The 12,452-nt window shown below is 46.6% G+C and overlaps 1 protein-coding gene across 3 annotated transcripts in view; it reads right to left on the reverse strand.

Moving 5' to 3' along the window:
* The window catches only part of CLUH (clustered mitochondria homolog), a 102,887-nt gene that overhangs the window by 37,667 nt on the left and 52,768 nt on the right, over positions 1–12,452 (reverse strand). For all 3 annotated transcript variants that reach the window (XM_055001156.1, XM_055001157.1, XM_055001158.1), the window contains exons 5-6: positions 7,811–7,938; positions 780–934 (exon numbers count right to left, since the gene is read on the reverse strand). In XM_055001156.1, coding sequence (XP_054857131.1) covers positions 780–934; positions 7,811–7,938 — 283 coding nt within the window. The remainder of the gene's footprint in view (positions 1–779; positions 935–7,810; positions 7,939–12,452) is intronic.

Here is a 12,452-nt window from a genome sequence, read left to right on the forward strand (position 1 = left end):
ACCTGCTGCTGACAGGGCCAGGGTGAAGTGGAGGCAGCGGCAGGGGCGGGGTGGGGCTAGTTTAAACCAGCTGCCCCACTCACTGATCTGATGCTGGAGAGACAGGGAATTCCCCCCCTCCCCCCATCAGGTTCAGAGGAAGCTGCAGGATGGGGAAGCTTCGAAGTACTCCGAATCTTTTCGGAGCATTTCAAAGCGGGGCCAAGAATCAAATTCCGAAGCAGTTTGCAGCTTCAGAAACTGCTTCTTTACGACCTATTTACCTTACTGATTGAGGTAAATTACGAAGCGGGAAAACCTAATCTTTTTTTGCTGCACACCCCTAGTCACAAGTAAAGCAAAAAGCTTCATTGCTCATATTTTTGTCAGAACTCAGAAACATAAACAGCCCCCGCCCCCTCATGCAGAGTTAGACCACTGCTTCATCGAGCTCATACTGTATCTGCTGTCTGGCAGGGGCTCTCCACAACCTCAGGCAGAGAAAGGTCACATGACCAGACCCTGCTCTAGCTAGGTCAGTAGTGTCTACCCTAATGGACAGTGCTCTCCAGTGTCTCAGACAGAGGACTTTCACATCACTGGCTAACTGATTATTTTAACTGGGGAAGTTGGGGATGCAATCTGGAACCTTCCGCATGCAGAGCAGATGGAGCCAGGGCCCCTCACCGACCTTTAACTGGGATACCAGGAACTGAATGGGGGACCTTATGCATGAGCTTTATTGCAGATCTGTGGCCTCTTCCAACCATGCCTTTAGGTTTGCATCCTCAGCTACTTACTGATTGAGGTAAAACCCTCGGGTGGATGCTGTGATGCTGACATGCCGGTCTTCCACTGTGATGACGTACAAGTACATGAGGTCTCCGTGCATTTTGCGGTTGCCTGGAGGAGGGTTCCAGCCGCTCATGGTCAAAACTTTTAGGCACTGCAAAGGCTGGGGGGTAAAAGGAGACAGCAGACCGCACAGAATTAGCATCCTGCTTAGGGTATCTGCTTGCATGTTTGGTGAAGCTTTGGTGATCAAGATAACTCTCGAGCAATATCATGACAGTCAACATTTTTTTCTCAATTAAAGCTACAGGCATACATCTAAAACATTTCTAATGTTTTGTATTGAATAGTTTAAATTTCATTTCTGCTTCTTAATATATGGCTTTTTAAATGTTGCTGCTATGAGTTAAAATGTAGGCCTCCAAAGAAAGAAGGAAGGGGCTGGATGGGTAAGCAGAGAGAAATCTGACTGTACAGTAGCAGTACCTTAGGGGGTGGAATGAACTACAGGTTCTTTAGTTGCAGTTCTGAGAGAAAATATTCATTCTGGGCAAAGCAGGAAACTTGTGTGGAAGACTGAAAGGGGTTTTATTTTAGTTCAGTCAGGCAATCTCTGTGAAGCCTGAACTGTTTGTGTGATTCTGGTCAACACAGGCAAGCTGTGTGCAGCCTGAGAGTGTCTGCGTGTTTCTGAGAGAAATTCATTCTGCCAAGTTCAATGAAACTTTAAGTTTCTGAGTCTGTATCTGTGCAGTGTTCTCAGAAATTTTATCTAAGATAGACAAATTGTGTGTGCGCCTGAGAGAGAAAGTCTGTGGATATTCAAGTCCGAGATAGATCTAACTAAACCAGGCAAGCTGTGTAGAAAGGCCTGAGTGAATCCAAATCTGTGTGGAGGTTGTTCTGCTATAGAAGATCTGTGTGGAAAATTACTTTGTGTGACTGAGTTTGTGTAAAATACCTTAAGAGATAACTGTTTAAACTAAGCTTAAGAACTATTCTGAAACCAATAAGCTGTGCAACCATCAAGCTTATGTACCTATGAATAAATTATACTTTTGTTTATGAAAGAAAGACCCTCACAACCACCCTCATGTGTTGACAGTTCTGCCACGTTACCAGCTATAACAAAGCCTTCTTATATTACCAAGCACAACAAGAAGGTCTAAGGCTAAAGCTTTTGGTGCAAGTGAAATCCTTTTGTGGAAGTCAGGGAGGCAGAAATATAAAGGTCACACAAACAGAAAAGGAAGGTGTATTTGAGGTAATCATTTGGGTATTGTAGAGAACACCAAAGCTCTGTGTGAGTGGAAATATAAGGAGCGTTTATTAGGATCAGGGACCTCCTGGGGTATAAGTTTAAGGTAAAACAAGGAGGAACTGAATTTAGGTCCAAAGCTACAAGGTTTAACGAAAGAACAGGAGGTGTTAAATGTTATTAAAAACAAGCAAGCCATTACAAGGTGGAATCAAAAAACAAGCAACAAGGTTAAGCGTTTTTTTACAATGCGAAGGCAAGAACTGCTGCCAGAGAAGTCACCCCCCCGCCCCCCCCCCCCGTGGAAGCTGCTGTTGTGTGTGTGTCTCTACACTAGATAAGCAGCCCAGAGGAGTGACGTGACGGCCCGCCTCCTTCGGGGCCAGGGCGCCTCTGCCTCGTGTGCTGACTGATCCAGCTGCACCTGATGAGGAAGCACAGCAGAATGGCCCCTTCCCAGAGCAGCAACTGGAAGGAGGCAGACGAAGAAATCATTCAGAGATACAGCAGACAGGCTCCTCTATGGGTTGAGTGTACAGGGTTCACAGGGGTCTTCAAATATTTTTAATATAATCTTTGGGCACTTAGAAGTTTGCTTGGGGCATGCAGGAGGGAAATTACTGAACTGAGATCACACAGGATTCAGGGTCATGAGGATCATAAATAAAGGAAGATGTCTGACTCATAATTTTTGATTGGGAAGAGTGAACAAATTCCCAAGGGGAAGATGCGACCAGTGCCAGCAGTAAGAAACATGGATGTAGGATTGTACATGTAAATAACCAAGTTCCATCTCTTTCGGAAATGCTGTTGGATGAGGAAGATGTGGAGGAAAATATCCATGGAGCGTTTGTAACATTACCTGATCAGGAACAGCAGTGGATCATCAACAGGCCGGAGCTTCTGAAGACTAAACTGATCAAAAGCAGGTCTGAGAAGTCGTTACACGCCCCCCCCCCCCCCGCTCTAAACGTTTCGCTCAAAGAAGGAACTGAAGCAGCCCAGACCGTATCTAGCGGTCCTCTGCCTAATCAAAATCTTCCTTGTGGATGGGAAGGGGTAATGGAAAATCAAGCAAATTCTACTAATGATGATGATGTTAGTTTGGTGGCTGATCAGAGCTACAACAGAGATCATGACTGGTGACCTTTAATCCAACTCATAAATCTACAAGGAATGGCAGTGTTCCCTTTGATATAAACAAATCCCTGGAACAACTAACAGAGTCAGATTGACTGATGGGGACCTTCCATCCTCAAACATCAAGATCTTGTCATGGAACATCGCTGGATGGAAGAATAAGGAGCCTCAATCTGGAGTTTAGATGGTTTCTTAGGGGGTCTGATATAATACTATTACAGGAAACTTAGGCTCAGTGTGAGACTAATCTAGAAGGCTATATGACATTCTCCCTTTTAGCCTACAAATCAAACTTGTATGGAAGATATAAAACGGGCTTAGCACTACTCTGCTTATGTAGATCTGAGGTACCTCTTAAGGAGTGTGGTCATCTGGCTGAAGATTTCCTACTGAAGGGTTTGGAAAAGAATTTAATAATAATTAATGTATATATTCCTCCCTGTACTGATAAACAAATTTGGGCTGATTATTGGGATTCTATCTCAGAATTCCTTGAGGATCTTGAATGGAAATTTCCAGCCCTGGATATGACAAGTTGGTGGTGATTTAAATGCTAGAGTGGGTAAGAATGGATTAGACTTGGCAAAGAGTCTAGGATTAGATCCAGATGAGGCTCTCCCGACCTGTATGTCTATCCCCAGATACTCTAAGGATACCCACATTTATGATGCTGGAATCCGTTTAGTTCATTTGTGCATTCGGTTCGATTTGGTAATACTGAATGGTTCTTTCTGTCATGACTTTTCAAGGGAATTTACCTTTGCCACTAGACAAAGGTGTCGTGTGGTAGACTATATGCTGATCTCTTATGGGACAGGTGAGTTCATTTAAAATCGGGGAACGTTCAGAAAGTGATCATTTTCCCGATACTGGTTCTTGGCTGATTTTTCACGCCCAGGACTCAGGACACTGATGGGGCTGATTATGGGAAAGAGGAAAATAGAATTCCTAGAATTCACTGGTCAAGTAAAGTGGCTTGCAAGGCCAAAAGATTTCTTAATTCAAATATTCTAGCAGAATCTATGGCACTGTCAAGAAAGTCATCCCAAACTTCAGAGTTAATTCATTTATATGATAGAATTATGATTCAGCGTGGATGCTCTTGGGGTGCAATCAGCACAACAGCAAGCCCTTAAGGAGTTAGGTACACCGGGGTGGTTTGATAATGAATGCTTAAAAATGAAAGCTTAGGTGCATGCCATATATAAGCAGTATAGAGAACTGAATTGATCAAGACTGCCATCAATATATTTTGAGCTGAAGTATCAATTAAATCAAACCCTTAAAAACAAACAAAGAGCTTTTATACAAAAACGTTGGGATCTTCTTCTTCAGGCCACAATAAATAATGACACAAAGGAATTCTGGGCTTTGGTCTCAGACTCATTGGATAAGAAGGTGGCCTTAAATAGCCCTATTACCATAAATAAGTGGCATGATTACTTCTTGTCAATCTTCTACAAAAGTGGAATTAGCTTATCAGAGGAGACTCCTCTCCATCTGGCTGAGTGTCCTGAACGGCCTCCCATACAGGCTGAGGAGGTGGGATCCCACACTGAGCACCTTAAGCCCGGGAAGGCCCCGGGCCTGACGCAATTCCACCTGAATTGTTTAAGGCATTCTCAGAGTGGTGGGCTCCCTCTTTGGCCGCTCTAGATCATTATGTAGTGCTAAATCAACTTGTGAATAAATATAAGAAAGTGAAGAACTCTAAATTGTTTGTGGCCTTTCTAGATCACAAGGGAGCTTTTGATTCCATTTCAAGAGAATTACTTTGGAAGAAACTCATAAGTGCTGGGACAGAGAAGAGATTGTTATTTTTGATTTAAAAGTTACATCAAAACACCACTTGTCAGGTTAGATGCTTTCGTGAAGGAGATTTACCCCCTGAAATTCCAATAAATATTGGGGTTAAACAAGGCTGTATTCTAGCCCCACTATTATGCAATCTCTTTATAAATCATCTGGCTCCCTTTTTGGAGAATATAGATGGCCACGGTCTCAGACTTGGGGCAATCCATGTTCCACTGCTTTTATACACAGATGATGCAGTTTTACTTTCTCTCACACAAGTTGGTATGAAACGACTATTATCAAGCTTTTATGATTACTGTGAAATAAACAAACTGATCCTAAATTCTGAGAAATCGAAAAACATGGTTTTCGCAAAAGCGTGGAAACCTTTAAAATGGAAAGTAAGAGGTAATAGGATTGAACAGATCAGAAGTTTCCATTATTTAGGAATCCATTTCAGTTATAGAGCTAGTTCCCTCATAGAAGGGAACTGATAAAATCTGTGAACTGCAATGTAGTTGCGCTCATTCGCTTCTATTTTACCAAGGGTAATCAATTTGTGCCCGCAGTTATTACAGTATCCAACCACAAAATTAGTGCAGGACTGCTTTACGGTGTACTTAAATGGATTATGGCTTTCAACAAGGAAGTGGAAAGAATACAATTCAACTTCCTACGGAAAATATTGGGCCTTCCCATGTGTGTGTCTTATGCAGCCATCTGCCTTGAAACCAATCAAAGACTCCTTGAGACTAAAGCATGGACTAATACTATCAAATGTTGGTTACATTTACATTTTAAGAATAATGAGGATAACCTCATCTTTAATATGCTGATGGAGTCTCAGGCATCCACGTGGTTAAACCACATAGAAGAAAAAATTAACTCAATAGGGATTAATATTGAAGATTTATTTTCCCTCACAGCAAAATCTGCTTATGCACTAATCAGACAAAGACTCCTTTCGGAATCTCAGGAGTCTTGCAACAGGCAGATGCCCACCTCTGGGTTTGGGGTTTCTACCCCATGGGTATAGGGCAGAGTACCTTACCTGTTTAATGGCCCCACATTACCGCAGAGCTTATTCCTTTTGATTGTGTGCAGTGTCATTAGTATTGATGTAATACCAATAAAGGTGTCATGCCTGAGCCCCATCCTTGCCAAATTTAATGATCCTTTTCTGCTGAACCAATGTATCCTGCTGTAACTTGATGCCATTTTACCAATGTCATAATTATTTCTTTCACAGACTTTCACAGGTGTTTATCTGATGGACTGTAACAGCTTCCAGTGTTTCTGACCTTGTACTCCCTTTCAGACTTTGCTATGTCTTGCTTCCTAGTGACTAACCTGATATTACAAATATGTGAAATGTTCTCACACAAGAAGAGCGCCAAAATCTTGTTTATGATTGGGAGGGGGGAAACGAGCGGGCTTGAATGTGAAAAGAGAAGTCTCTCACACATGATGTCACCCCTGTCAACTTTTACCCTTGCTGCTTAGATGCTTACCTTGCTTCTGAGTAGTTCTATGGACATATATATGGAAATGATTTGATTTCTGAATAAAAGCCATTTAACCAAGAACCTGTGTCTTGCTGCAATGGTCCAGGGATCTGTCTACCATATCCTGCTATCCATAGCCTGACAAAAGGTTGCTGCTGCTGCTGAATGCTCCTCCTTGTTAAAATCCCAAGGAGGTTATCCTAGAGTCTCCAACCTTCAGGTGGGTCATGAACCTCCTCCTCCTCCTAGGTTACAAGCCCCTAAAGAGCTGGCCTTTTTTGCATGTTCTTGGAAGGGCTTGCTGCTACTGTGCATGCCCAAGAGTACAAGGTGCCTCCTGTTTTTCTCTGCACACATGTTTAAACACTCACACAGCCAGGGAAAAGCCTACCCTACAGCAGCAAGATGAAGGCATTCACGGGTGAAGAGGATGATTCTATGGGCGCTGACCCTTGCCTGTTTCCTTACTATAATATGCCACCCGGTGGCATGGCTTCAGTTTCCCACCGTGATTCTTTGGGTCTCCTTCCCACTTTCCCAGCCTTGAAACAGATGGAATTGTAATTTTGATTCCTTAACTTCCTATCACTGGCCTGCAGTTCTGTGAGTCCTAGGTCAAGACTGCCCTAAATATGGGGAAACATTCAGTCCTCAGTCCAGATGCATCAGAGCTTAAAGACAGAACAACTGAGCAAGAGCTGCACTGCTCAGATATTCCAAGACTGCAGCAATAAGTGGAAAGCAGATATATCAAGAACAGTTCTGCCACTTGGATCAAAGCAAAGGAAAACCAGGACGGGCCAATCATCTCTCTCAGAGTAACAATAGCTCTCAAGTGCAGAGCCAAAAATCTACAATCATTCAGGATTAGGGACAATTCCTGGGACTGCAAAGAAGTTACTAAAGTACCTGTCTCATCCATGGAGACCTGTGATAGAAAAGTCTGAGCATGACAGGAAACTGGGCAGGTAATTAAGTAAAGGATGGGAGAGGTGGGCACCCATCCTGGTGCACAGAAATTCTAACTGACTTCAGCTTTCCTTTCCTCTTTACTCTTCTTCCTCCTTTTCAGATCGCAAGTCCCAGAGCACAGACTGCTTCTTTTTACTGATGCTGGATGTTTGGGGAGGCAACTGCCAGACAAGCCGGATATAACTCTGACCACATAGCTTGGCTCCAAATCTCTCTCTACAGCGCAGCTACCTGGGGCTTGGAGCTTCCCAAGGTCGGGACCCACGGAGGATGATCTGCCAGGGGGTGGGTGGTCTGTTCTGCCTTTGGCCAGGGCCTACACTTAGACGGACACCAATGGCTTCTCCACCCTACGGTGCCGTGATTGTACCTTCCAGTCTCTGTTCTGGGGCTGGAGGGGACAGAGGGGTCTCTCTTTGCCACCCGGCAGGATGTGTTCTGGAGGGGTGCAGTCGATCTGCTCCATCTCAGTACCTCTCTTCTTCCGCTTGCCACTGTCTAGAACAAAACAGAGGAACAAAAAGAATCAACATTATCAAGGGATAACCCAGCAAGCTGGGGCAGGGGGCAGAGGAGAGATGATCTTCTGCAGCCAAGTTCAACCAGAGGCGGTCAAACTTATGCCTGGATTGTAAAACAAGGCTGTACATACTTGTAACTATTGTTCATCGAGTTCTTCTGTGCGTCCCCACACTGGGACTGTGCACACGCAGGCCAGCCGACGGAGAAACTTAGTCGCTTCTTTTGAGCTCCGTTAGGTGCCGCTCCTCCCTGGTTACGTAGACTAACCGTTTTTCCTGCCTAAAATGGGTCCTGTGACCTAGGAGGAGCGACCCCCTTTCCCTCAGTTCTCCTGAGCTGCTGCAAACCCAACTAGTTACTATTAGAGAGTTCACAGCGGGGCAGGAGGGAGGGATGTGTGTCTGCACAGAAGAACCTGATGAACAACAGTTACAGGTACGCACAACCCTGTTTTCATCTCCGTTCTTCCGTGCATCCCCACGATGGGAAGATTACCAAGCTAGACACAAAAAGGAGGCAGGGTGAATCTCTCCCACTCAATTTTATTTTCTTACATCATAAGAACAGCATTAAGAAACATCCTCAGCATATCAAACTATGAATAAATAATTCAAAATCATTCTTTTTTTTTTAAGGTAGATCAACATTTCCAACAAGGTTGGATCATCAAGCAAATATAGATGTTTTAAAAACGCAAATATAATAAAAACTCTACAATGGTAACATCAGCCCTTTGTGTTCACTGACTTCCGTTACCCATTCGCAGGCACCAGGAAATATAGTCATTGATCTGCATATCACACAGACAAGGAAGGCAACACTGCTCTTGTCACAGCCACAGCACCTGTGACATCCACATCCGTTGCGTGATGTTTGGCAAAGGCCTCTGAAGCGGACCAGGTTGCGGCCCTCAGAAAAGCAGATGAAGATGCTCGTGCCCTGGCAGGGTGGGCCCTAATATGTAGCAGGTATTCTGCCCCCGCCTATGGGTAAGCCTTCTGGATTGCTGACACAATCTGCCGTGATAAAGTTTGGGCCGAAGCCCTCTTGCCCTTACTGGGCCCCACAAAACAGACAAAAAGATGAGTGTCTGTGCGGAACTCCTTTTCCTATCCAAATGAAAGGATAAGGCCCCTTTTAAATCCAAGGAGTGCAATGCTCTCTCTACTCGACTCAGGAGAGAGGCAGAAGACAGGGAGAACAATATCTTGCGAAACATGGAATGGTGACACGACTTGGGGTAGGAATTGCCGACTAGGTCTGAGCACTACTCTATCAGGGTAGATCCTTAGGAAGGAAGAGTCCACTCTGAGCGCAGAGAAGAAGTCGGGTGAGAGAAGGCTGTATGACCCTCAACCTGCTCATGGTTGGCCGAATTACCTGCCAGGTGAACTTTCAAAGAGGTAGTGGCCAGGCCTGCGGACTTCAAAGAACACAAATAATCTAAGATATCATATAAGGAACATTTAGCGGGTGATATGCCTTTTCTGTCAGCTTAATACACAAAAGGGTGTCCACTTAGAGGAATAGGACCTCCTAGTAGAAGGTCTTCTGGCATTCAGGATCACATGTTGTACTTCCTTAGAACATCCTAAGGGTTGGGGTGTATACGCCACGCTGTCAGGTACAGTTTCTCTGGGTCACGGTGAAACAGATCTCCCCACATACGTGTCAGGGAGGCCCCTGCCATACTTTGAGGGATTCATGGGGCTCTTTGGGGGGTTACTGTTGCAGACCTGATCTGTGCCCTGCTTTAAAAGTGCCAATGCAGCCTTGTGTATGTTAATCCTGCCTGGGAAATGTTATCTGTGAGAGAAGCTTTGAGAATGGAGTTTTCTATATTACCAGGGAGACGAAGAGAATTCGCAGACCTAGACAAAACAATAACGTTGTTTACTTTCATTTTACTTTTTGCAGCTTATTAGAAGTGAATTTAGAGCTTAGTTTTGGGGGAAGTCGAGTGGGTAGTGCCTGAAGAATTTAATGCTTAACAGGGGAAGGGGACCACCATTTCTACCAAGAAGGTTCTTCTGTACTGAACTCTTAGGTTATCAATAAAAGCTTTAACTCATGCATCCTTGGTCTCATGCAGTGAAGTTATCTGAGATCTAAGCTGGCAGTCTCTGACAGTTTGATAGGACTCATTCTTCACCCCTGAGAGCTGGACCTGAGTAACCGTTGACTCCCATCACCCGGGCCATGGCTGCTGGCATAGAGAGTACTGGTACTACACAGCCAACAGAGGAAACCCCTGAAGACCCTGCTAACAGGTGTGGGCCCAACACAGATGTGTTGGATGGAGGAACTGCAGAAGACCCCACTGACGGGCATGGGCCCAACACAGGTGTATTGGATGGAAGTACTGTGAAAGTCCCCACGGAAGTGTCTGGGCCCAATGAAGAGGCATTGGCTAGAGGAGGGGCGCAGCCCTGCACCAGTCTCCCCGGGAGATTATTCCCTCACCGGGAGCTACTGGAAGACACCCATGGGGATGGTCTCCACGTGTGGCATCAGCCTGGAGGAGGATGGCACAATGGGACCGCTGGTGGGACTGACTGTTCGTCCAGACCCTTGATCTTGGAGAGGAGGTTCTAGAGGACATCGAGGACTTGACTGAGGAAGAACTAGAGCTGGGGGACCTGCTGGGAGCAAGCCCCGAGCAAGCAGTACAAGACCTGCAAGTGAAGGTGTGTCATGCGGGGTGTCCAGGACTTACTGCGGGAGACCCTCCAGCTGGGCAGCAGACAGGAAAGAGAGAGTCTCCAGCCGGAGGATCAGCAACCCCACCCTACCTCCAGGTGGGCAGGGAAGCCCAATACATCCAGGATGGCAAGAAGTTCCAGTACTGCCAGACGGGCCAGGAGGACCTGGACTGCCAGGTGGACCAGCCCCCCCCCCCCCCGGCTCTATGCAGCTGTTGCTGCTGCCCGTTGGGCTTGGATGAGGACAGCCGAGAGGGGTCCCGGGTCAGCCTCCCGGGAAGATGGCAAGGCTACCGGTTCAACAGCCATTGGAGCTATGCAAGCTAGAGGTTCATTTTGAAGGGGACCCTGAAGAACCAGGATACTTCCTAGTGCAAGTGGCAGAATTCATGCAGGAATGGGGCCACACCTTTCCAGACGAAACCAGCTGGGTAAGCTACCTGAGTTCCCAACTGGGGGGAGCCGCAGCAAAGTAGTCTGTGACTCTCTACGTGGCCCGAGCCCTGGAGCTACAGAGCGTGAGAGCCTTTTTGTGAGCACTGAAGGCACAGTACGAAGACTCTCTCGAAGGGGCGAGGGCAAGGACTAAGCCGAAATGCCGGCGGCAAGGGAATCGGCCAGTGCAGGAGTTTGCTGCGAAGTCCTGTGAGTACGCTGCCAAAGTGCGAGACTGGAACGAGGAGGTGAAGGTGGAGTTTTTCTGGGCTGGGTCGAACCCCGATCTTGTGGCCAAGGCGATGATCCAAGATAACCCACGAACCTTGCAGGGGGTGGATTCAGCTGGCTTGTGAAACTGAGAATCTTGAGCAGTTGGTGAAACTGCTCCACCTCCAGCATCAAGAGGGGCAACTGAGGCAAGGACCAGTGGAGTACCGACAGAGAGAGGAACCGCGCCTGCGAGAACCTGCTGCCCTGACAGAGAGGGAGAGAAGAGTAAGGAGAGGACTGTATCTGAGGTGCGGTGCCACTGGTCACTTTGCAGCAGATTGCCCTGGGGAGAAGCCGGCTGTTCCTCAGAAGGAGCAGGGGAAACAAGTGCGGCTCGATGAGTCACTCGAAGCCTGGAGGCGCTGCGTCCCATCCCAGTGAGAAGGCAGCCACAGCCAGAGAAGAGGAAGGCCCGGAATGGCCTAACGACGGCACGCTCACCAACAGTGAGGGTGAAGAGGCCCAGCCGGTGGGAAACGAGGAAGACCTGAAGTGAAGGGTGCCGAGCCACAGATCCTAAAGAGGGCACCACCTATGGTGAGACCACAGGGGACTCTGTTCTTTATCCCAATTACGTTAGTGATCCCAAAGAGGGGGACTCATTAGGGTCTGAGCCTTAATTCACTCAGGATGCAGCAGAGACTTACTAACCCCTTCACTAGTAACAGGGGTTGGGGTTGGTTTTAGTGCCATTACCGGAGCTGCTCTGGTTTGAATTGATGGTTGGGACCCTCATGAAGGAAGCCCCTCCCACTTATGAGACTGAGTTAACCCTGCTAGGGATGGGAAGTCACTGGGAGGAAAGGACTTTCATAGTGAGTCCAACTGCCAAGTTCCCAGCTGTGCTAGGAGTGTGCTGGCTCCAGGACCATGAACTGTACATCCAGTGGAAATGTGTTTTCCAGCGGGGGACTGCAAGCAGCATGTGTGGGATGTGAAGTGGGGGCCCCACCCCCCAACAATGCCAGAGACTGTGTGCCTTACCTGGGAGGAAATTAATACCCCCCCCGAGTATCAGGATCTGAGGCAAGTGTTTGAGGAGGGGGAGGCTGATGAACTACCTCCTCATTGGGCCATGGA

The sequence above is a fragment of the Eublepharis macularius genome, chromosome 17 (genome assembly GCF_028583425.1).
Source record: "Eublepharis macularius isolate TG4126 chromosome 17, MPM_Emac_v1.0, whole genome shotgun sequence".
NCBI lineage: Eukaryota > Metazoa > Chordata > Lepidosauria > Squamata > Eublepharidae > Eublepharis > Eublepharis macularius.